This window comes from Eumetopias jubatus, unplaced genomic scaffold (genome assembly GCF_037043125.1).
Source record: "Eumetopias jubatus isolate StellerSeaLion01/CBP00866 unplaced genomic scaffold, mEumJub1_p1.0 scaffold_7, whole genome shotgun sequence".
Classification (NCBI taxonomy): domain Eukaryota; kingdom Metazoa; phylum Chordata; class Mammalia; order Carnivora; family Otariidae; genus Eumetopias; species Eumetopias jubatus.
In genome coordinates, this window is record NW_028274813.1 from 105573450 (window position 1) to 105599772 (window position 26323).

The 26323-nt window shown below is 41.6% G+C and overlaps 1 protein-coding gene across 1 annotated transcript in view; it reads left to right on the plus strand.

Annotated features, from left to right (window-relative positions):
- HACD3 (3-hydroxyacyl-CoA dehydratase 3) overlaps positions 1-26323 on the plus strand; it is a 46846-nt gene that overhangs the window by 15511 nt on the left and 5012 nt on the right. Inside the window, exons 2-8 of the mRNA XM_028100151.2 lie at positions 4183-4225; positions 6562-6635; positions 7887-8051; positions 9721-9772; positions 12040-12150; positions 24105-24232; positions 25842-25954. Of these exons, the coding sequence (XP_027955952.1) occupies positions 4183-4225; positions 6562-6635; positions 7887-8051; positions 9721-9772; positions 12040-12150; positions 24105-24232; positions 25842-25954 (686 nt within the window). The remainder of the gene's footprint in view (positions 1-4182; positions 4226-6561; positions 6636-7886; positions 8052-9720; positions 9773-12039; positions 12151-24104; positions 24233-25841; positions 25955-26323) is intronic.

Consider the following 26323-nt stretch of genomic DNA (forward strand, 5'->3'; position numbering starts at 1 on the left):
ACCTCTTAATCCCCTTCACCTATTTCACTCACCCCCTTGCCCCTCTCCTCTCTGGCAACCACCAGTTTGTTCTCTGTACTTTTGAGTCTGTTTTTTAGATTCCACATAGAAGTGAAGTCATACAGTATTTGTCTTTTTCTGTCTCATTTCACTTAGTGCAATAGCCTCTAGGTCCAGTCATGTTGTCACGGATGGCAGGATTTCATTCTTTTTGATGGCTGATATTTCACTGTGTATACATCTTCTTTATCCATTCATCTGCGGATGGACAGTTATGTTGCTTACGTATCTCGGCTGTTAAAAATAATGCTGCTGTGAACATAGGGGTACATGTATCTTTTCGAATTGGTGTTTTCATTTTCTTTGGGATAAATCCCCAGGAGTAGAAATGCTAGATTGTATGGTAATTCTATTTTTAATTTTTTGAGGAAGCTCCATCCTGTTTTCCATAGTGGCTGTACTAATTTACATTCCCACCAGCAGTGCACGAGGGCTCCCTTCCCTCTGCATCCTCACCGAGCTTGTTTTTTTTGGACAATAGCCATTCTGACAGGTGTGAGGTGAGACTGTGGTTTTGATTTGCATTTCCCTGATGATGAGTGATGTTGAGCATCTTTTCATGTGTTTGTTGGCCATCTGGATGTCTTCTTTGGAAAAATGTCTATTCAGATCCTGGGCCCATTTTTTTTTTAAAGATTTTATTTATTTATTTGAGAGAGAGAGAATGAGAGACAGAGAGCACAAGAGGGAAGAGGGTTAGAGGGAGAAGCAGACTCCCCACTGAGCAGGGAGCCCGATATGGGACTTGATCCCGGGACTCCAGGATCATGACCTGAGCCAAAGGCAACTGAGCCACCCAGGCGCCCCCCATTTTTTAATTGGATTTTTTTTTTATGTTGAGTTGTAGATGAGTTCTTGATAATATTTTGGATATTAATCCCTTATGGTATCTATCACTTACAAATGTCTTCTCCTATCAGTGAGTTGCTTTTTTGTTTCGTTAATGATTCCCTTCACTGTGCAAAAAACTTTTTAGTTTGAGGTAGTCCTGTTTGTTAGTTTTTACTTTTGTTGTCCTTGCCTGAAGAGTAGGATCCAAAAAAATATTTCCTTTTCTTTTTTTTAAAAATACTTATTTCAGAGAGAGAGAGTGCATGCAAGCAGTGGGAAGTGGCAGAGAGAGAGGGAGAGTCTGAAGCAGATTGCGCTGAACACGGAGCCCAATGCAGGGCTCGATCTCATGACCCTGAGATCATGACCTGAGCTGAAACCAAGAGTTGGACACTCAACTGACTGTGTCCCCCAGGCACCCCCCGAAAAGATATTTCAAAGACCAATGTCTGGGAATTTACTGACTCTGTTTTCTTTTAGGAGTTTTATTGTTTCAGGTCTTACATTTAAGTCTTTAATCCATTTTGAGTTTCTTTTTGTATATGGTGTAAGAAAGTGGTCCAGTTTCATTCTTTTGCATGTAGCTGTCCAGTTTTCCCAACACTGTTAATTGAAGAGACTGTCCTTTCCTCGCCTCCTTTGCCATAGGTTAATTGACCATGAAAGCGTGGCTTTATTTCTGGGCTCTCTGTTCTGTTTCACTGATGTATGTGTCTTTGTGCAAGTACTATACTGTTTTGGTTACTATAGCTTTGTAGTATACTGTATATATATAATATATATTATAGCTTTGTAATTACTATAGCTTTTAAATCAGGGAGCATGATGTCTCCCGCTTTGTTCTTTCTCAAATCGGTTTAGCTATTGGGGTCTTTTTGTGGCTCTGTATAAATTTTAGGGTTATTTATTCTAGTTCTGTGAAAAATGCCATTGGTATTTTGATAGGGATAGCATTTAGTCTGTAGATTGCTTTGGGTAGTATGGACGTTATAAAATATTCTTCCAATCCACGAGCATGGAATATATCTTTCCATTTATTTGCATCCTCTTCAATTTCTTTCATCAGTGTCTTATAGTTTTCAGAGTACAGGTCTTTCACCTCCTTGGTTAAATTTATTCCTAGGTTGGGGCGCCTGGGTGGCTCAGATGGTTAAGCGTCTGCCTTCGGCTCAGGTCATGATCCCAGGGTCCTGGGATCGAGCCCCACATCGGGCTCCTGGCTCAGCAGGGAGCCTGCTTCTCCCTCTGCCTCTCTCCCTGCTCATGCGCTCTCTCTCTCTCTCTCTCTCTCTCTCTGTGTCTCTGTGTCTCAAATGAATAAATAAAAAATCTTAAAAAAAATTTATTCCTAGGTTATTTTATTCTTTCTGATGCAGGTGTAAATGAGGTTGTTTTCTTAATTTCTCTTTCTGATAATTCATTATTCGTGTATAGAAGCGAAGCAGATTTCTGTATATTGATTTTGTATCCTGCAACTTTATGGGATTCATTTATTAATTCTAGTAGTTTTTTGGTGGAGTCTTTATAGCTTTCTGTATATAGTTTCATGTCATCTGCAAATAGTGACAATCTTACTTCCTTTTTTACCAGTTTGGGTGCCTTTTCTTTTTTGTCCCTGCTGAACAGGGAGCCCGATGTGATATGGGGCTTGATCCTACGACCTCAGGACCATGATGTTTAACTAACTGAGTCACCCTGGCGCCCCTCAGTTCACTAATATTTTGTTGAAGATTTTTGCTTCTGTGTTCATCAGAGATATTGGTCTGTTTTTGTTTGTAGTGTCTGGTTTTGGTATCAGGGTAATGCTGGCCTCATAGAATAGGTTTGGAAGTATTCCTTCCTCTTCAATTTTTTGGAATAGTTTGAGAAGTTGGGTATTATTAATTCTTTTTTAAATGTTTAGTAGAATTTACCGGTGAAGTCATATGGTCCTAGACTTTTGTCTGTCAGAAGTTTTTCAACTACTGATTCAATTTCATTCCATTTTCCTCCCAAGTGATTTAGAGTATGGGAAACCCACTGAGTTGGGCAAGAAGTGACCTGGGTGGGAACCTTACCTCCAAGACATTCTAGAACTTTAGCTTTAATGAAAATATCTATATCAAAACCCTGTTTCCCTTACCGAGGAACCATGCCCCTGGAAGTGTAGCCTCTCTTGCTGAGGTTCCCTAACTCCCTGTTCCTGCCACAGAGATCATCTAGAATTGTAGCTCCTTTGGGTATGCATCTCAACCTAAAGTCTATACTCCCGCTAGGGAGGTTCTCACCATAAAGCTTGGCTCAGATGCTCCCTCCCCGCCCCCCCTCCCCCCAGCCTTCATTCTTTCCCTTTTCCTAACAGTCTTGGCTGTGAATAGAGCACTAGGCTCCCTTTCCCCACCCCTTCTCCAATCTTCTCTCTATATCATTTGCTGGTTTCCTTCCATGCATGATGGAGCACAGAGAGCTGAGCCCGCAGGAGAACAAATGACTTCGTCCCAGCACTAGAAACATGCTGCTCCTTGCTTATTAACTTTGGGCTGGGGTAGGAGGTGAGTCATTCTCATCCATTGAAAAAAGCTGAGTAGTATCACTTTTAAGTTATGCTCTTAAAGTCATGTAGCAGCTTCTGGGAATAAGTGAACAATTTGGAGAGTTGGTTTGGATGGGGGTTAAGAGCTCGGAGCTTGAGGCGAGGGCACTGTCTGTTTCATTTTGAGTGAAATCCCTTGTAATCGTCAGCCCTTCTCTCTACCTACTGTAATGAATTTATTCCTCATGTTGCAGTGTAGGTCTCACTTTCCTCAGCCATCCTGTTCTTGATGTGCTTGCTCTCTTAACACTTAAAGCACTTAACTGCTTTTTACTACTCTTTTGGTCTTGAACATATTACTTGATACTGTTTGAGATCTTCTGACAGGAAATGACTCATCATCTGTTCCACTAGGACTCTGCCTCCACAGCTCAGGGACTGAGTCTTAGAGCTCTGCCTTCTCCCCGGAAACACCTCCCATAGCACCTTTGTACCATTTGCCATTATCAGAAGGGACTGATTCAGTATTTGATTGTTCTGCACAGTTGGAGCAGCTTCGGGTTATTCTTACAGATGCCTACAATCCCAGATGGGTACAGATAGACGTAGAGAAACCCTGCACAGAGCTGTGCATAAACAACTAAATATATTTTCTGGGGGAGGCCCAGGTAGGAGGCCGAGTCCCTAAGGGGGAAGGATGGAGGGAAGAAAGCCCCGGTTTTAATTTCATTTTTCTCCTATTAAAATGCCCTTCTCGCATCCTTGGTCTCTTTTCACAGAATCCTGGCATCAGCATCACTGAAAATGTGCTGCATTTCAAAGGTCAGTATCCGGGCAAATGCTCCCAGCTCTCTACACAGCTAAAGAGGCATGGTGGTGGTTTCTTTTTCCTTTTTATCTATTTGTTTTATTCACTTTGTATTGATGTTCACCTCTCTGCTGCTCTTGGGGTAAACTAGATTGTTTTGAAATATATGATTAGAAAAATCAAAGAACTTATTAGGACCTAGAAGTCCTGCTTGCTTTCCTCTTAGAGAGGCAGTATATAGAGTGAGAAAGAATCCCGGGCTGGAAATCAGGACATCTGTCTTCTAGCTCTAATTCTGCTATCCTTGGACAACTTACTGACTTCTCTGGACTAATAAAATGAAGGTATTTAGTTATAATCTGTATTTCTCAAATTTTAGGACCTATGGACACCTGAGAAAATGTCCTAAGGATCCTCCTGGGCCATGGACCCCAGTTTGAGAAAACATGTGAAGAATTAAATATGTTCACTTTATTATTATTATTATTTTTAAGATTTTATTTATTCATCTGACAGAGAGATAGAGCCACAGAGCACAAGCAGAGGGAATGGCAGAGGGAGAGGGAGAAGCAGGCTCTGCACTGAGCAGGGAGCCTGATGTGGGGCTCGATCCCAGGACCCTGGGATCATGACCTGAGCTGAAGGCAGACGGTTAACCATCTGAGCCACCCAGGCACCCAAAATATGGTCACTTTATTTATTTATCTATTTTTTAAAGATTTTATTTATTTATTTGACAGAGAGAGACACAGCGAAAGAGGGAACACAAGCAGGGGGAGTGGGAGAGGGAGAAGCGGGTTTCCCGTGGAGCAGGGAGCCCGATGCGGGGCTCGATCCCAGGACCCTGGGACCATGACCTGAGCTGAAGACAGACGCTCAACGACTGAGCCACCCAGGCGCCCCAAAATATGGTCACTTTAAATGACATTTGGCTCCATTGCCCTTGGGAATACGACCTCTATACTTGCATGTCAGTATTTAATTATAAGGTAGCCATCTAGATGATCCAGAATACACTTTTTTTAAGATTACAATCAAAACAAAAAAATAGAAATTTTCTTAATGAGACTTTACAGCCCTCTGATGCTACACTCACAGGCCAGTTTAAGAAACATGGCATTCTAGATGATACCTAAAGCCTTTGCAGCCCTGACAGTCTTTTTGATTCTGTGAATCTGCCTCCGTCTTCTTTTTCCTCGGTTTGTCAGCAGCTACGCTGCTGTGCCTGAGAGGGTAGGTCCGGATTCCTTGTCACCCAGGGGGTGGGATTCTCCCTACTCTCTCTTTGTTCTAGTTACTTGGAGTGTCATTAGTAAGTGGCTGGGGAATATGGGATATTGACGAGTTTCTGCTTTACTGGAGATTCCATCTACCTTCATATGCTTGCATGAATGTGCAGCCTGGCTTTTGTATCTGCTTTTCAAGACGAGAGCTGTTGTGGTAGCAGCTCAGATTTTTTGGGTGTTAATACATTTGAAAGGAAGTTAAATGATGGAAGTATACTTTGCCACTGGGAGACTATGGACTGCTCGACCTTAAGGAATTTATGGTCTTGGAGAACAATAGCCACCTGTAGCAAATATTAGGCAAATTATACCACATGTGGCCAGATGAGGAAAGAGAATCCCAGGAGGGAACCTGGGCAAGTCAGAGAGTTAGAGGGGAAGGGATGTACAGCAGACCTTGGCACCTTGGCGGCGTGGCACCTGTTTGTTTTGGGGGAGGGAGCCATGTCAAAGCACAGGAATGGCGTAATGGTCAACCCAGGGACTTTACTCCCAGATCATTTATCCTCTCTTAGGAACGAATGGAGGAAATTATATTTCTCTTTTTCGTTCCATTCAGGATGTGTTAAAGGAGAAGTCAGCTTCTTCATTTTCTGTCCCTGGTTGGGAGGTGCTAGATTCAGAGCTTTCTTTGAGACAGTCCAGCATTTCCGTATACCCTGCAACTTTCCTTAGCTGCAGTCAAGATAGTACACCTACCTGATATTTCTCTGCCCTGGATTCAGTGCCAAAGTAAATGTTGAAAGTTACATTTATAGCTCTGTGATACCTTTGGCTTCGCTTTCGGTATTCTTTTTCCTGCCTATTACTTGTACTTGGTTATTATCAAGGCCACATTGGAAGATGAAGTAAATATTCTGGAATTGATCATCAGAAGGACGTATGGAGATAAGCTTTTGTCCGGGATTCAGCTTATCTATAGCTGTCTGAGTAGCTCTGCTCACAAGCCCCCACTGATTTGGGCAGGACCCATTACTGTTTGTATACTTCCAAGAGAACTGCACCAAGCTTTAGGATGGCCTTGCTCTGCCAGTTCACTTTAATCCACATTTCTTTCTTTATAGCTCAGGGACATGGTGCCAAAGGAGACAACGTCTATGAATTTCACTTGGAGTTCTTAGACCTTGTGAAACCAGAGGTATGTCCTTTCTTTTCTCACTTCCCTTTCCGTTTCAGGAAATACATACGAGTAGTTTAGTGAAATAGGGGGATAGGGGTTGTGGGGGGAAAAAAAGATAAAAACCAAAGAATATAGTTCTTTTGTTGGGAACTGAGTCCTGATTCTAGCTGTAGAGGAGTGGGGAAGACAGAGAGCCTGAGGTGAATCTGGGCTCTGCCATTTACTAGCGTAGCGGTGTGAACAAGTCTCTTCACTTCCGTGAGTGAGTTTCCTCATGTGTGAAATGAAGGGTTGGACTACGAAATCCTTAGGGGCCTTTCCAGCTCTGATACTGTCTGGTGTTAGGGAAGACAGAGGAGTGTGGCACTGGCAGGGAGCAGAGTTACATAAGTTAGGTGAAGCCTACGCCAAGCACTTGTTTTCATGTGACTTGGCTTCGGGGCAGTAGAAATCAGAAAAGGTGGACATTGCCAACCTTTAGAAAGAATTGGGAAATATCCTTGAAGTTTCCTTTCTCTCAGAGCTTGAGGGAAGCTCTTCTGACAGGAAGAGAGAATCTAACAGAAGGTGTATTTTGGGTTCTGGAATTACACTTTTATCTCCCAGGGCTTGAGCATATTGATCTCTCTGTGCAGGAGGGCTCAGTTGTTTTGGTTGGTTTAATAGTCAGCAGTGGTTTGAGGGGTAGAGAACCTGTTGTGGGTCTTGCTTTAGAGGCAAAGGAAGAGGCCATGTATAGGAATAAGGAACTGGAACAGCCTCTTGAGAATTTGAGTTTAGCTGGGAGGTTGTTCTAGCCTTTGTGATAGAGCTGTAACTGATCCAGTAAGTTCCAGCCCTGAATAGACCTTCTTAAAACAAGGGCTTGTTATGCCAGGGACTGTTGACCATTCTAATTCCGTCATCTTCATGGGAAGGAGATTTGGAAGGTGAGGATGTACTGAGAGAGTGACTGGATGTCATGCCATGCATGGTAGAGATCTGGCAGGAGGTTCATCTAGAACCAGAACTATATGCCTTTCTTATCTTGATTTCCTCCTCTGTCCTTCACTGGACGATCAGAGAAAGACAGTGCCATTCTTACCAGTGCTTTGCTCTACCAGCCCTTGGTCTGGAGGTTCTCTTTGCATCACTCCTTGTAGGAACTGAGAAGGAAGGGGAAGGAGCATGCTGTGCGGCTTCTGTGCGTAGCCACACTGGCTCGGAGCAGGGGAAGGAGTCAGGGACGGGAAGGAGAGGGCGTTCTCACCTTCTCACTTTCTCTTCTAGCCGGTTTACAAACTGACCCAGAGGCAGGTAAACATTACAGTACAGAAGAAGGTGAGTCAGTGGTGGGAGAGACTCACTAAGCAGGAGAAGCGCCCACTATTTTTGGCCCCTGACTTTGACCGCTGGCTGGACGAGTCTGATGCAGAAATGGAGCTCAGAGCCAAGGTGAGTAAGGACCGTAGGATCGAGACAAATCGTAAGGAACACAACTTATTTGGAAGTTATTTGGGCCACCTCAGATACCTATCTGGGTCTGATAAAATAAGGACAAAATTGCAAATTCAGTTAAAGACCTGGAAACATGTTTTTTTTGTTTGTTTTTAAGATTTCATTTACTTATTTGATAGAGAGTGCCCGTGTGAGCGAGAGGGCACGTGCAGGGGGAGGGGCAGAGGGAGAGAGAGTGAGGGAGAAGCGGACTCCCCACTGAGCAGAGAGCCTGATGTGGGACTTGACCCCAGGACCCTGGGATCATGACCTGAGCCGAAGGCAGATGCTTAACGACTGAGCCACCCAGGCTCCCCTGGAAACATTTTACAAAAGTACTGGTCATATGTTTTGTAGACTGTCCCTCAGCAGGGGTTTGTTGGATGTTTTTCTCATGATTTAGAGAGGGTGATGGGATTTCGGGGTTTCATTCTTGCTGTGTCACATCAAGGGTATATACGGTCAGCACGACTTATCACTGTTTATACTAATCTTGATCATCTGGCTGAGGCAATGTTTATCCGGTTTCTCCATTGTAATGTTACTCTCCCCGCCCCCTTTCTTTACTGTGTACTTTTTGGACGGAAGTCACTACGTCTAGCCCATGCTTAAGGAGTGGGGAGTTACGCTTCCCATCCTTACTGCGGAGTATCTATGTACTTTATTTGGAACTCTTCTGTATGGGAGATTTGTCTGTTCTCTTCCATGTCTTTATTCAGTCATTTATTTATATCCGTATGGACTGATGAATGTTTGTTTTATAATTTGGTTTATAATACAATACTATGTGACTTGTATGTTATTTATTTTGTTGTTCATGTTGTCCCAGCTTTGGCCATTGGAAGCTCTTTCAGTTGGCTCTTGTGTCCTTTTGACAAAGCTCTGTCATTGTGGGGCTTTTTTTTTTTTTTTTTTGGACATCCTTAATTTCTGGCATTATAAGCTGCTCCAGGCTTATGTTATGTATTCCCTGCTCCAGCCCTAGAGTCAGCCATTCTTCAAGGAGCTCTGTTCTTTTTATTGGGGAATAGTAATGGAAACCAAGATCTGGGCTCTAGATATTGCTTCTAGATCCTCTCAGGTGACACAATGAGGAACTATTACGTGTGCAGACTAGCCCATTCATATACTACCTATACCTATAAATATTTCTGTCTGTAACCATCTGTATCTATGTTGACCTAATGTGAGTTCTTACTGATGTTGGAGACATGATTTTAGCTTCTGGAAAAATTATACTAAAAATCTAGAAGTCTTAAAAAAATATAAAACAGCGATCTATTTCCTGCCCTAAAATTCTGTTTTGTTTCTATGACCATGGCACATCTTCTGGGGGTCTTTTCCAGCTCCAAGATTCTAAGACTCTCCACTTTGTAGTTTGGAAGCCAGCTGATTGGTTGAATTCTGTGAGCACTGGATGAGCATTCTGTGATGCTGGTCCTACCCAGTAAGGAGGAGTCAGGCTGAGGATGTCAGGCACGAGCTAGGACATTTGCTCCAGTGAGGTGTGAACACAGTTGGAGGAGGTGGCTTTGAGGGATTCAGATCACTTATTCAGCATGTGGACTTTTGCAAGCATCTGGGAATTCTAACCTGTGTTCTTGGAAAACTTCTGTCCAAATTCTAGGAAGAAGAACGCCTAAATAAACTAAGAATTGAAAGCCAAGGCTCCCCTGAAAGTAAGTTGCCCTGCTGCTTCTGTGGTAGTTACCAGTTAACTAACAATTGAGATAGGGGTATGGAGGGGAGGGATGTGGTAGGAGAGCTAATATGGTGTGTGTGAGGTGATGAGGACTCCTTCATGTCCAGGGCTTACTCTGTGCACACCCACATCAGAAGCCTTCCTTTTAATGTTTCCCTTCTGTTTGGAGCCTAACATCATCTGAGGGCACCAAAGCTGGTCTAGCAGAAGGGAAGAACTGTAGTTTCCTGGACTGGCCCAATGTCAGTGGCAGCAGGCCCTGCCTAGACACGTGGAAACACCACGTAGGTCCAAGGCTACACTTCCTCCAGCCTGGTGTTTTTCTCCCAGATAAGTGTGGTTCTCAACCTCAGAAACTCTATTCCTGTTTGTCTCTGTCTAACCGCTGAGAAGCAAGAAGTTCTGTAAGTGTATTGTGTTCTGGGCGACACAGATGAGATGCAGCAGCCGTTCACTTCCTGCTGGGGGGAAGCATTGTAGCAGGCCCTTGAGGGGTAGAGCCAGTGTGTTCATCAGAGCACTTGCTCTCTCAGAGCATCCGTTCCAGGGGGCAGACCACGCAGAAATGCATGCGGAAAAGCAAAATAAAATCAAGGTTTCTCGTGTGTCCATATATTTTCAAGTTTTAGGGATACTTATGTGGCATGCCGTAAGTAAGGAAGGGGAAAGTTTTAGAGTGGCTGTTTTCAAACTACGTCCCATGGTCCCCAGGGGTTCCCAGGGTTGCTTTGGAGGGACAGGCCAAGCAAGCAGGTCCACTTCAACCAGAGAAGTTCTGCTTGTGTTTTATGTGTTAGGTTCTGAACAAAGTTCATTTTGAAGAGGAGGTTTCATTGCTTTAGAAAAAGATTTGAATAACCACTAATGTAGAGGAATATTCCTTTAAGAAAAACAAAGAAGGGGAGAAGATTAATGAAGGTGAAGAATAAAGATTTGAGATTATAAAATTAATTTTGAGCTTTAAAATTATTTGAAATTTAAGTTAATTTTGGAGGGGGGTTTAGAGGGATAAACTTAAAAAATGTAAAAATTTTTATATATGGATTTTTAGGACATTAGATAATGCTTTTACTGTTTTATCTCAGTTCATGAAGTTTCCTAATGAAATAAGTTCTTGAGGATGGCGAAGTCTAATACATTTTTGTAGTTTTGAAGAAAAAATTTTAGTTCAGTGTTGCAAGAAGCCTGACTCTTGACTCCTTAGGACTAGGTTGCTTTTGATTGACCACCCTATTTAGTGTGATCATTTGAGCATCCGCCGAGGGTTACATGCAGAATATCTGTTGCCGTGGAATAAATATGGAGCAGCAAGATCTGAGTTCCATAGCTCTTCTCTTGAGAATTATCCTTTCCTTTGCCCCACTCCTTGGACTCAACCATGACTCTAAGCTCCTTACTCCTTCCTTAACTCTGTAATTGGCTGTGTCTTCACAAGCCTTATGCTGCAGACAAAATGAACAATTCCTTATCCTCCTGCCTCTCAGGCTTTTCCTTCTTCAGTTGTGTTCTCATTCTAGCCATCTCTTCCAAAGTACAGGGAAGGCACCATGTCATCTCTGCAGACTTGCCTGCTTCCCACTTCCCCAGACGAGTGTTGTTTTCTCACCTTGAGGGTGTCAAAAGACGCAACCTGTTACTCTCTCTCTTGTACTACGGCTTTCAGATTGTAAATTCTTTGAGGGTGACGTCAAGTCTTGACATCTTCGAATCCTACTAGTGTCCCTCAGTACCTCACACTTTGTGGGTGTTCAGTTGATCCTTGGTTGGATGCATATATGATCAAATATCGTAATTTTTTTTTATGTTTCTATTTCTTTGAGCTAGTTTGACCTACATGATCTTAAAAAATTGTGGGAAAGAAGAAACTGTAGATTATATGAAAATGACAATAGCGGAAGAAGAGTGTAGCTTTATTTCCCTTGTTTAATGCCTCCTAAGATGGTCAGTCATTCTTAGCCAGGAGTAATTTTTCGCCTTGGGTTTATGATATCTGTACACTTACCCTTCAAGGCTGTGAGGGGAAAGACTGCTAAAGAAACACCTTGGAGTGCAGTGACCATAACTTCACCTTACCCCTTTCTCTTTGGGCCTAGGAGCCCAGGCTGATGCAGATTTGGGCCAGATATCTGTTTGGGAGCTCAGGGCACCCCATGGGAGAGAGGGGTTGAGGTCAACCAGGTCTGTCCCCCACCCCTCTATTGCAGCTCTGCTTGTAACAGTTTCCTGTCTTGCTTTGCTTTTCAGCTCTTACAAGCTTGAAGAAAGGATACCTGTTCATGTATAATCTCGTGCAGTTCTTGGGATTCTCCTGGATCTTTGTCAACATGACTGTGCGGTTCTTTATTTTGGGAAAAGGCAAGCACAAAATTTCAACACTAACATTTCTTTTTTTTTTTTTTTTTAAAGATTTTTTGTTTATTTATTTGACAGAGAGAGCAGGAGAGCACAAGCAGGGGGAGCAGCAGAGGGAGGGGGAAAGCAGGTTCCCTGCTGAACAGAGAGCATGATGCAGGGCTCGATCCCAGGCCCCTGGGATCATGACCTGAGCCTAAGGCAGATGCTTAACCGACTGAGCCACCCAGGCTCCCCAACACTGATTTTCTTTTGTCAGTAGTTTGGCCTACTACCCACCAAAGGTGTCAGTAGTACCCTGCCTTTGGTATTAATAATAACCCTCCACGTTTGTGTAGCACTCAGGCCTTTCATCGTACTTCCATGTCTCTGAGTTCCCTTGGCCTTGTGAAACAAGCAGGCTGGAGATTGTGTCCATTTAACAGGTGAGGAAACAGGCTTAGAACTGGTCCCACATTCACACGGCTGGCCAGAGGCCCACCGTGGGCTGGCATTCCTTTTTCTGCTTACTACATGGAGTTCATTTGTGACCAGATAAACTTGTGTGGTACTTCCAGTGCCAGAGTTAATGCAAATCCAAAAGGGATTGCGCCCTTTGGGAGACTAAGTAGATTCTCAAATGGACTGTTCCAAAGCTGAATGAAAAGACTATCATAAAGATACTCGTTCTTGATAAATTAATTTGTATGTTTTTTTAAATTAATTTGTATATTTAACAGAATTTTGGCAACAAGTAAATGACAATGGAAAATTTTTGAGAATGTGTTCTAAAGTATTCCGAACATAATACATACATACATAACACATACATAATTGTATTATGAACAATAAATAGGTAATAAAATTTGGGGGAAGAAAGGGTAATGAGAGAGTACTTTCTCTGACTGATATGAAAGAATGATAATTAAAATAATATAGCATAAGAATAGAATATCAATAGAGCAGATTAGGTGGTCCAGAAATAGCCCTTACATTATATGTATAAATCTCCCAATTATATGTATGATATAAAAGGAATCCTGAATCAGTGGAAAGGGAAATATCCAGTACTTTTTTTTTTTTAAAGATTTTATTTATTTATTTGAGAGAGAGAGAGAGAAACAGCATGAGAGGGGAAAGGGTCAGAGGGAGAAGCAGGCTCCCCGCTGAGCCGGGAGCCCGATGCGGGACTCGATCCCAGGACTCTGGGATCATGACCCGAGCCGAAGGCAGTCGCTCAACCAACTGAGCCACCCAGGCGCCCATATCCAGTACTTTTTTATCGGATGGGAATTCTAACAATGTTTCCACGGAAAATTGGTTAGGTTTGGGTGCATGAGGAAGGCAAGGAATCTCTGACTCTTTTCCTCACACTGTGTACAAAAATAAATTCCCCCAAAGGATTTAAGAGTCCTATATCAGAAATTTAAAACATAACAAGATACAAGTAAATGTTTATAAAAATTTCATGTGGAAGGTTAGGACTTTCTAAGCTTAAAAGAAGAAATCATAAAGAATAAGGTCAATATATTTGACTACATAAAGTATCTAAATTCCTGTGTATCTAAAAATATCCCAGCTAAGACAACACTCAAGATTAAAAGTATATTGAGGTTAGTAGCATGGGGATGGAGGTTTGGTGGAAAATTGCAACAAACACTAGCAGGAGTTGATTACACATAAAGAATTGGTTACAAATTGATCTAAAAACATAGTGACTCCATGGAATAGATAAACAGAAGTCATGTGCAGGGAGTTCCTAAGAGGTAGTAAACCCAATTATATACAGAAAAAATGTTTAACTCAATAATGATGAAGAAAACAAAAGTATGATTTTTGTCAGTTTTGCCATGTTAAAAAAAGATAGCTATTTCAAGAGGACATACGCTAAAGTAGACAGACCAGTGGCTACAGGGAGGGTGTATGAGCACAACAACTCTTGGAAAATCATTTGGCAAAGCTCATCAAGACACCTAACTGTTCATATCCTTGAACCTGGTTATTTAACTTCTGGAAGTATGTTCTAAAGAAATCACTGAAACTACCAAAAAAGCTTTTTCAAAAGGTACACATTGTGGCATCCTTTATATTAGTGACAAGTTAGAAGCTACCTAGATGCCCATCAACGAGGGCTGGCTTTAGAATATTTGTTCAGTGGAATGTTGTGAAGCAGATATAAAATCTTTAAAGAGTTTATAGTAACATGGAGAAATACTTATGATAGGCTAAAAAAGTAAGATAAATTTGTTCTTCCAGTTTCATCACATCATATAAAATGGGGAAAAAACTGAACCAATACATGCAAAAGATCGGAAGGAATGCACCATTTGAAAATGGTTTGGATGTGGATAATTTAAAAATTTGTCCTTATTTTGTACAATAGGAAAAATACAAGTATAGTGGAAAATATAAGCTCTATTTTAAAAAAGGAAAAAATCCTATAATCTATTTTATTTTTTAGTTCTAAATTTTCCCATCTGAGGTTTGTAGTAGGTGAATTGTCATTAGCTCTAAAGTCATTTCAAAGAAGTGCATGCTGTTTTTCCAGCCTTCTTAACACCTTAGAATTCTGCAAAGCACAGCAGCAGGCTAATAAAGAACTTTGCAAATGCCTAGTGTCTTAGAGTCTCACGTGACCAAAGGTCTACAGATGAGTTACTTGAAAAAAGAAGGCAAGTCTCAGACCTGGGATTTTCTGTGGATTGATCACAAGTCCCATGGAATGAATAGGGACACGCAGGTACCTATCATTTAATTTAACATTGTTGGATTCTCTGTGTTCCCATGCAAGCCTGCAAGCCATTAGGTGATCTAGTCCAAAAGCTCCTAAGTTATCTGGGTCATGTGTTTAAGCAGCTTGGATTTTGTCATTTCTATTTTGGCTCTCAACCTCTTACTAACCACCTTCTGGAATGGAGCTGCTGGTTTAATTCTTCACTTATCAGGCTTCAAGAGACGTGGTAAGGACCTGGCGCCTGGCACCCAGTTTGCCCTTTGCAGTTTTCTCCTTTTGAATGAAGGGTGTTGGTAAATGGCGAATCCCCACCTGTGCTTGGTTTTTCATGTAAACATGTACTTGCTAAACTTCTTATGCTAAGGAAACACTAGCAAACTCTTGGGCTTATGGAGAAATTGTTTGAGCTTACCTAGCTCTCTATTTAGGAATACTCTTTTTGAAAAATAAAATTAAAATTTTTTTCTAATTATAAAAACATGTTAATCACAGAAAAATCAGAAAATAAAGACTTAAATAAAACAAAAGACTCTCCTGTAATCCCATCTATGAGAGCAACAGATCCTTGGCACCTTGGTGTATGTATATCCTTCCAATCGATCAAACTTCCTTAGGAACAGCGAACAATTACTGATACGGAATTGTGAGATTAATGGCAAATTGTTTTTAAGGATTTCATGTATCCTGCCCAAAAGGGTACGCTGTATTGTACTACCACTATTGGTAGTATCCCACATCCCATTAACATATGAGTGCCTTTTACTACTTAAAATAGTTTTTTTGTTTTCAAATCATAAAAGTAAATGTGCTGATTTAAGCCAGTTTGGAAAGTGGGGGAAAGCAGGGTGGTGGAGGTGTAGGGGGAGAGAAGGGGAGGTGGATAAGTCATTGTCCACCGCTATTAATATAACTGTACATTGGGGCGCCTGGGTGGCTCATTCGTTAAGCATCTGCCTTTGGCTTGGGTCGCGATCCCAGGGTCCTGGGATCGAGCCCCGCATTGGGCTCCCTGCTCAGCCGGGAACCCATTACTCCCTGTCCTCCTTGCTCATGCTCACTCTTGCTATCTCTGTCTCTCACAAATAAATAAAATCTGTAAAAAAAAAAAAATATATATATATATAGCTGTACATTTCCTTTTAGTTTTTCTCCTATAGTTAAACATTGTAATCCTACTGTGTACACCGTTTTTTGTCTTGTTTTAAAAACAAATTCTTGGCAAGATGGTGAAGGAGCAGGAGACCTGGATTTCATCTGGTCTCAGGAATTCAGCTGAATAGGGATCAAACCATTCTGAACACCTACGAACTCAACAGGAGATCAAAGAGGAGAGTAGCAACAACTCTCTGAACAGAGAAGCGACCACTTACTGGAAGGTAGGGCGTGCGGAGAAGTGAATCCGAGGCGATATTCGGGAGGACAGACGGCGGGGGAGGGGGCCTCCGTCCGCCGCTTCTGGCAAGTGCTAGAGCCGCGGAGCACAAAATCGGAACTTTGAGAAGTCGGCTCCGCGGAGGGACGTCGCTCCAGTGGCTAAGCGGGGGGTGGAACCCTCGCGGGACAGTGTGGACTCAGGACCCTCGGGGTCACAGAGAGACCGGGGGTGCCTGAGTGCGGCAGAGCTCCCAGGTATCGGAGCGGGGAAGCCGGCTGCAGAGACAGAGCCGAGGCTCGGGCTCTCAGCTCGGGGTTGCCATAAACTGTGATCTGCGGCCCAGTCGGGCCACTGCTCCTCCAGCAGGGACCCAACAAGCGGCAGAGCCGGGAAGACTCCCCTTCCTCCCCCAGGAGGAGCGGCGCGGGACTGCACCGCAGGGATCTGCTGGGTTTGGAGACTCCACACGGGGTCGGGGGCCAGAGATAGAAACGCTCGGTCACAGGCCGGGTGAGCACAGAGTGCGGCCAGAGACCAGGGAGACGGGAGTGACTGCTTTTCTCTGGGGGCGCACTGAGGAGCGGGCCCCGAGTTCTCAGCTCCTCCGGGTGGAGATTGGGAGGCCACCATTTTTGTCCTGGTCCTCCAAAGCTGTACCTAGAGCTTGCAGGGAACAAAAACTCCTGAGAGCAAACCCGAGCAGCTGGCTTAGCCCGGACCGACGAGGGCGGGGCAATTCAGCCTCCGGCAAAGACATTTGGAAACCACGGCAACAGGCCCCTCCCCCAGAAGATCAGCACGAACAGCCAGCAAGCCAAGACCAAGTTTACCGATCAAGGAGAACGGGAGAACTCCAGCGCTAGGGGAATACTGCACATAGAATTCATGGCTTTTTTTTTACCATGATTCATTCGTTCATCAAAGTTAATTTTTTTTAACTTTTTAAAAAATTTTTCTTTTTCCCTTTTTCAACCAACATCTTATCAATCCCTTTTTTAAAAAAACATTTTTTATTTTTCATTTTTAGAGTCATATTTTATCCCTTCATAGTAGTTACCCTTATTTTTGGCATATATATGTAAGTTGTTCTCTCTTTAAAATTTTGAGATACAGTTTCTTCTAACAGATCAAAATATACCCTAAATCACTAGTGTATGGCTTTGTTCTAGTCTCCTGCCTGATCACATTCTCTCCCTTTTTTCTTTTTTTTTTAAATCTTCTTTCTTTTTTCAAACAACTTATCAATTCCTTTTAAAAATCTTTTATAATTTTCATCTTTACAGTCATCTTCCATCCCTTCATTGTATCAACCCTTATTTTGTACATATATGTCTTTCTTCCTTTAAAATTTTAGGAGGCACTTTTTTCTAACAGACCAAAATACGCCCAAAATCTAGTGTGTGGCACTGATCTATGCACTAGCCTGATCATATTTGATCATATTCTGCTTTTTTTGTATCATTCTGTTTTTGTTTTTATCTTTTTTTTTCTTTTTTTTTCTCTTTCTTTTTTCTTTCCCTTTCTTTTCCCCTGGTTTCAGGTCTTTTCTGATTTGTATACAGTATATTTGCTGGGGACGTTGTTAACCTGTTAGCATTTTGTTCTCTCATTCATCTATTCTCCTCTGGACAAAATGACAAGACGAAAAAAATCACCTCAGCAAAAAGAACAAAAGGTAGTACCGTCAGCCAGGGACCTACTCAATACGGACATTAGTACGATATCGGACCTAGAGTTCAGAATCATGACTTTAAAGATACTAGCTGGGCTTGAAAAAAGCGTGGAAGTTATTAGAGAAACCCTTTCTGGAGAAATAAAAGAACTAAAATCTAACCAAGTCGAAATCAAAAAGGCTATTGATGAGGTGCAATCAAAAATGGGGGCAGTAACTGCTAGGATAAATGAGGCAGAAGAGAGAATCAGTGATAATAGAAGACCAAATGATGGAAAATAAAGAGGCTGAGAAAGAGAGAAACAACTACAGGATCACGAGGGCAGAATTTGAGAGATGAGCGATACGATGAAACAACATTAGAATAATTGGGATCCCAGAAGAAGAAGAAAGAGAGAGAGGGGCAGAAGGTATATTGGAGCAAATAATAGCAGAGAACTTCCCTAATGTGAGGAAGGAAACAGGCATCAAAATCCAGGAGGCCCAGAGAACCCCTCTCAAAATCAATAATAATAGGTCAACACCCCGACATCTAATAGTAAAACTTACGAGTCTCAGAGACAAAGAGAAAATCCTGAAAGCAGCTCGGGAGAAGAGATATGTAACCTACAATGGTAGCAAGATTAGATTGGCAACAGACCTATCCACAGAGACCTGGCAGGCCAGAAAGGACTGGCAAGATATCTTCAGAGCACTAAACGAGAAAAATATGCAGCCAAGAATACTATGTCCAGCTAGGCTGTCATTGAAAATAGAAGGAGAGATAAAAAGCTTCCAGAACAAACAAAAACTAAAGGAATTTGCAAACATGAAACCAGCCCTCCAAGAAATATTGAAAGGGGTCCTCTAAGGAAAGAGAGAGCCTAAAAGCAGCATAGATCAGAAAGGAACACAGACAATATACAGTAACAGTCACCTTACAGGCAATACAATGGCACTAAATTCATACCTTTCAATAGTTACCCTGAATGTAAATGGGCTAAATGCCCCAATCAAAAGACACAGGCTATCAGATTGGATTAAAAAACAAGACCCATCAATATGCTGTCTGCAAGAGACTCATTTTAGACCCAAAGTCACCTCCAGATTGAAAGTGAGGGGGTGAAAAACCATTTACCATGCTAATGGACACCAAAAGAAAGCTGGGGTGGCAATCCTTAGACAAATTAGATTTTAAACCAAAGACTGTAATAAGAGATGAGGAAGGACACTATGTCCTACTTAAAGGGTCTATCCAACAAGAAGATCTAACAATTGTAAATATCTAACAATTGTAAATATCTATGCCCCTAATGTGGGAGCAGCCAATTATATAAGGCAATTAATAACAAAAGCGAAGAAACACATTGACAACAATACAGTAATAGTGGGGCACTTTAACACCCCCCTGACTGAAATGGACAGATCATCTAAGCAAAAGATCAACAAGGAAATAAAGACTTTAAACGACACACTGGACCAAATGGACTTCACAGAAATATTCAGAACATTCCATCCCAAAGCAACGGAATACACATTCTTCTCTAGTGCCCATGGAATATTCTCCAGAATTGATCACATCCTAGGTCACAAATCAGGTCTCAACCGGTACCAAAAGATTGGGATCATTCCCTGCATATTTTCAGACCACAATGCTTTGAAACTAGAACTCAATCACAAGAGGAAAGTCGGAAAGAGCTCAAATACACGGAGGCTAAAGAGCATCCTACTAAAGAATGAATGGGTCAACCAGGAAATTAAAGAAGAATTAAAAAAATTCATGGAAACCAATGAAAATGAAAACACAACTGTTCAAAATCTTTGGGATACAGCAAAGGCAGTCCTGAGAGGAAAGTATATAGCAATACAAGCCTTTCTCAAGAAACAAGAAAGGTCTCAAATACACAACCTAACCCTACACCTAAAGGAGCTGGAGAAAGAACAGCAAATAAAGCCTAAACCCTGCAGGAGAAGAGAAATCATAAAGATCAGGGCAGAAATCAATGAACTAGAAACCAAAAGAAGAGTAGAACAGATCCACGAAACTAGGAGCTGGTTCTTTGAAAGAATTAACAAGATTGATAAACCCCTGGCCAGACTTATCAAAAAGAAAAATGACCCAAATCAACAAAATCATGAATGAAAGAGGAGAGATCACAACCAACACCAAAGAAATACAAACAATTATAAGAACATATTATGAGCAACTCTATGCCAGCAAATTAGATAACCTGGAAGAAATGGGTGCATTCCTAGAGATGTATCAACTACCAAAATTGAACCAGGAAGAAATAGAAAATCTGAACAGACCTATAGCCACTAAGGAAATTGAAGCAGTCATCAAAAATCTCCCAAGAAACAAAAGCCCAGGGCCAGATGGCTTCCCAGGGGAATTCTATCAGACATTTAAAGAAGAATGAATACCTATTCTCCTGAAACTGTTCCAAAAAATAGAAATGGAAGGAAAACTTCCAAATGCATTTTATGAGGCCACCATTACCTTGATCCCAAAACCAGACAAAGACCCCATCGAAAAGGAGAATTATCAATATCCTTGATGAACATGGATGCAAAAATTCTCACCAAAATACTAGCCAATAGGATCCAACAGTACATTAAAAGGATTATTCACCATGACCAAGTGGGATTTATCCCTGGGCTGCAAGGCTGGTTCAACATCCGCAAATTAATCAACGTGATACAATACATTAACAAAAGAAAGAACAAGAATCATATGATCCTCTCAATAGATGCAGAAAAAGCATTTGACAAAGTACAGCATCCTTTCTTGATCAAAACTCTTCAGAGTATAGGCATAGAGGGTACATACCTCAATATCATAAAATCCATCTATGAAAAACCTACAGCCAATATCATTCTCAATGGGGAAAAGCTGAGAGCTTTTCCCCTAAGGTCAGGAATGCGGCAGGGATGTCCACTATCACCACTGCTATTCAACATAGTATTAGAAGTCCTAGCCACAGCAATCAGACAACAAAAAGAAATCAAAGGCATCCAAATCGGCAAAGAGGAAGTCAAACTCTCACTCTTTGCAGATGATATGATACTGTATCTGGAAAACCCCAAAGACTCCACCCCAAAACTGCTAGAACTCATACAGGAATTCAGTAAAGTAGCAGGATATAAAATCAATGCACAGAAATCAGTGGCATTCCTATACACCAACAGCAAGATAGAAGAGAGACAAATCAAGAAGTCGATCCCATTTACAATTGCACCCAAAACCATAAGATACCTAGGAATAAATGTAACCAAAGAGGCAAAGGATCTGTACTCAGAAAACTATAAAATACCCATGAAAGAAATTGAAGAAGACACAAAGAAATGGAAAAACGTTCCATGCTCATGGATTGGGAGAACCAACATTGTGAAGATGTCAATGCTACCTAGAGCAATCTACAGATTCAATGCAATCCCCATCAAAATACCACCCACTTTTTTCAAAGAAATGGAACAAATCATCCTAAAATTTGTATGGAACCAGAAGAGACCCCGAATAGCCAGAGGAATGTTGAAAAAGAAAAGCAAAGCTGGCGGCATCACAATTCCGGACTTCCAGCTCTATTACAAAGCTGTCATCATAAAGACAGTACGGTACTGGCACAAAAACAGACACATAGATCAGTGTAACAGAATTGAGAGCCCAGAAATGGACCCTCAACTCTATGGTCAACTTATCTTTGACAAAGCAGGAAAGAATGTCCGATGGCAAAAAGACAGTCTCTTCAACAAACGGTGTTGGGAAAATTGGACAGCCACATGCAGAAGAATGAAACTGGACCATTTCCTTACACCACACACAACAATAGACTCCAAATGGTTGAAAGACCTAAACGTGAGACAGGAGTCCATCAAAATCCTAAAGGAGAACACAGGTAGCAACCTCTTCGACCTCAGCCGCAGCAACTTCTTCCTAGAAACATCACCAAAGGCAAGGGAAGCAAGGGCAAAAATGAACTATTGGGATTTCATCAAGATAAAAAGCTTTTGCACAGCAAAAGAAACAGTCCACAAAAACCAAAAGACAACCGACAGAATGGGAGAAAATATTTGCAAATGACATATCAGATAAAGGGCTAGTATCCAAAATCTATAAAGAACTTAATCAAACTCAACACTGAAAGAACAAATAATCCAATCAAGAAATGGGCAGAAGATGTGAACAGACATTTTTCTAAAGAAGACATCCAAATGGCCAACAGACGCATGAAAAAGTGCTCAACATCACTCGGCATCAGGGAAATCCAAATCAAAACCTCAATGAGATACCACCTCACACCAGTCAGAATGGCTAAAATTAACAAGTCAGGAAACGACAGATGTTGGCGGGGATGTGGAGAAAGGGGAACCCTCCTACACTGTTGGTGGGAATGCAAGCTGGTGCAGCCACTCTGGAAAACAGTATGGAGGTTCCTCAAACAGTTGAAAATAGAGCTACCATACGATCCAACAATTGCACTACTGGGTATTTACCCCAAAGATACAAATGTAGGGATCCGAAGGGGTATGTGCACCCCAATGTTTATAGCAGCAATGTCCATAATAGCCAAACTGTGGAAAGAGCCAAGATGTCCGTCGACAGACGAATGGATAAAGAAGGGGTGGTATATATACACAATGGAATATTATGCAGCCATCAAAAGGAATGAGATCTTGCCATTTGCAACGATGTGGATGGAACTGGAGGGTGTTATGCTGAGTGAAATAAGTCAATCAGAGAAAGACATGTATCATATGACCTCACTGATATGAGGAATTCTTAATCTCAGGAAACAAACTGAGGGTTGCTGGAGTGGTGGGGGATGGGAGGGATGGGGTGGCTGGGTGATAGACATTGGGTAGGGTATGTGCTATGGTGAGCGCTGTGAATTGTGCAAGACTGTCGAATCACAGATCTGTACTTCTGAAACAAATAATGCAAGATATGTTAAGAAAAAAGAAAAAGAAGAAGATAGCAGGAGGGGAAGAATGAAGGGGGGGAGTAAATCAGAGGAGGAGACGAACCATGAGAGACAATGGACTCTGAAAAACAAACTGAGGGTTCTAGAGGGGAGGGGGTAGCGGGATGGGTTAGCCTGGTGATGGGTATTAAAGAGGGCACGTTCTGCATGGAGCACTGGGTGTTACGCACAAACAATGAATCATGGAACACTACATCAAAAACTAATGATGTAATATATGATGATTAACATAAGAATAAAAAAATTGAAAACAAAATTCTTACAATTTTGTTTAAAATTCTTTGTAACTGTCATATTAGATTTCTATTCCTGAATTGAAACAAAGATGTAAAATCAGAGCAAAGCCACAAGATCTCATTTTTGTTCACCATGTGCCAAATCTTAAGTCACAGCTTTGTGTTTTCCAAATGGGAGGTCCTCATTTTTCAAAGATTTATCCAGGAGAAACGCCACCTTAAAGTGAATCCCCTTAAAACGGACACCAGAATTTCATTGTAAGTGGTGGCAAAAAGATTTGGTTTGGATTTTGTCTTGAAAAGGGAGATTTAAAGTTATAAGAATAAGTTTTTTAATTTATATGTAGCAAAATTTAAATTGTAAATGTAAGTTTGCATTAATTCTTCTAAGAAAAGAATTAGTCCAATTTTGAACTAAATTATTGGAATTTTTCTGGCAAAATTACATAATAATGCTATATACCATTCTTCATTTCACATTTGACTTTGTAGCAGGATTGTAAAGTGGATTATTTCTGCAAAAATATTAGAGGGTTTCTTTAAGTTTTTTTGCAAGAGCCTCTTTTATTCAACTGATGTTTATTTTTAATTTTTTAAAAAAGATTTTATTTATTTGAGAGAGAGAGAGCATAAGCAGGCAGAGTAGCAGAGGGAGAGGGAGAAGCAGGCTCTCCGCTGAGCAAGAAGCCCAATGCGGGACTCGATCCCAGGACCCTGGGATCATGACCTGAGCCAAAGGCAGACGCTTCACCGACTGAGCCATCCAGGCGCCCCCTTTACTTTGCCTTTTAAAATGAGGACATACATAATCAGTAGAGTTTCCTATTCAAGACCTCACAGGCCTGTTCCCCTCCAGCTTAGTTTGGATAGTAAATTTGAATCTGGGTGGCTGATTATACTTTTCCTTAAATTCCTTGCATGCAAGTAGGTACATAGTTTGAGAAATGATTCTGTTGGAATTTGCCATTTGATTTACCCTTAATGTGTATTTGTCCCATAGAGTCCTTCTATGACACATTCCACACCTTGGCCGACATGATGTATTTCTGCCAGATGCTGTCAGTTGTGGAAACTGTCAATGCAGCAATTGGTGTCATTAAGTCACCAGTGACGCCTTCTCTTATCCAGGTACTGAACAGTTGACCTCAGATGTCAGTAGTTACTAGGTACGCCACAATTTGCTGGGAAGTCACAATGAGTAAGAATCTCTTTTTGCACGGGAATAGCACTGTTTTATCTGAAAAAGGAAAACTTGAAGCCCAGGGATAGTTTCCAAAGTAGACTTTTGCCATTTCAGGTCTGGTTTGGTTGTTTATGGTATCTTCATGAAATCACAAAGTTATAAAAAGGGCTTTAAAACCAGGGAAACTTGCTTCTCAAGCAGGAGCAGAAAAACTTACCCACAATCTTCTGATGTAAAGATGTGCTTGGTCTCCTCCCAACTTGGGTAGGTGAAGGTGATGCAATCCTAGGAGGTCTTTTCACTTTGGACTTTCTTCCATATATGAAGGGGACTCTTTTGACTGGTGTGGGGATACCCCCCTCTCTTGATACATCTATGTTGTTTCCTAATATTTGGAAGATTGCTATCAGGAACGGGGCATCAAAATCTTTTAACTTCCTTGCCCTATTTTCTAACTCTGTGATTATATACTATTAAATACTCCCCCCCCACCCCCAGACTCAGGGGGCAATAGGGATTGCTGCTTGGTCTCTTCTGGAGTTCTGTTTTGATAATTCTACCCTTTTCTGGTATACCAGCCCTGGCATTCTGATAGTATCTGTTGTATGGTAAAGGGTGTTAATACAATAGTCTTGTTACTCCTGGGTTTTCTGTTCTTGGAGAGAGGCTGTTTTGTTCAGTCTAAAAAATAAGAGGATAGTGAGGGACCCACTAATGTGGAATAATACTTTTTGTATGTCAAGGACTAGGGCAGATAAGCATGAGGCTAGAATTTCTAGGGCATGATGGAAGGGAGGGGTTCAGTAGTCTCATATTGCACAGCTCCAGGGAGGGCCATTCATGGAGAATGCAGTGTGAGCGGAGCCTCCTGGAGTGGGGCATGGGACTGCAGCTCAGCAGCATAACATGGAGTAAGAAACAAATTACAGAATAAAAATAAGTTGTATTTCAGAAAGTTTAAAAACAGGCAAAGTGCAACAGTATACTATTTAGAAATAGGTACATAAGCAGGAAGCCTATAAAGAGAAGCAATGGAATGGTTAACACAAGATAGTTACTTGTGGGCGGCTGCCACACTGGTAATGTTCTGGTTCTTAACTTGGGTTATGCAGACACAAATGTTCATTCGTCAGTACTCTTTACGCTATGTTTGAATGTGTGTGAGTGTTTTTGAAAATACGCTATTCGTGATGACCTATTTACACACATATACACAGTCTATTCAGAAAGACTGGTTTGGGTAACCGTAACTTGTTCCAAAACTGGAACAGAGGTTTAAACTTGCTGAGATCAGTCTTTTTTTTTTTTTCTTCTTTTTTTAAGATTTTATTATTTTTTAATTTTTTAAAGTAATCTCTACCCACAATGTGGGGCTTGAACTCACGACTCCGACATCAAGGCTCGCAGGCTCCACTGACTGAGCCAGCCAGGTGCCCCTCAGTCTTTTTCTATTTACCCTGAATTTAGTGGGGCTAGGTTTCAGGTAACACATTTGTATAGTTTTTGTAGAATATATTTTTAAACTTTTTCCTCTCTTTTGGGTTCTTTTAATAGCTTTGTGGAAGAAATTTCATTTTGTTTATCATCTTTGGCACCATGGAAGAAATGCAAAACAAAGCTGTGGTTTTCTTTGTGTTTTATTCGTGGAGCGCAATTGAAATTTTCAGGTGGGTAGAAATGCCAGCATGGTGGTTTGAGTGCTTCTCCTTTCTCTGGAGCAGCTCTCTTCTGGAGGGAGTTTTATTCAGAGTCTCATTTGGTTTGAGATTAAGGTTCTGTGTGTGGAGAGCTCTAGCTGCATCCGTGTGTTCTGCAAAGGTGAGGCATGTTTTTTTAAAGCAGTCATTGGATCATAGTATCAGCCTGGGCACTGGGGAGCCGAGGGAGCCGAGAGGTGCAGAGAAGTGAAAAGACCCATCTTACCCTGCAGGATTTTGCCGTCTTGTCGGAAAGAGGACTTATCTGCATGGAAAAATTTTGAAAGGGGAAGAAACATGAGATTGAAGGAGTAGTCAGGCTGGATCGAACTTGGAAAG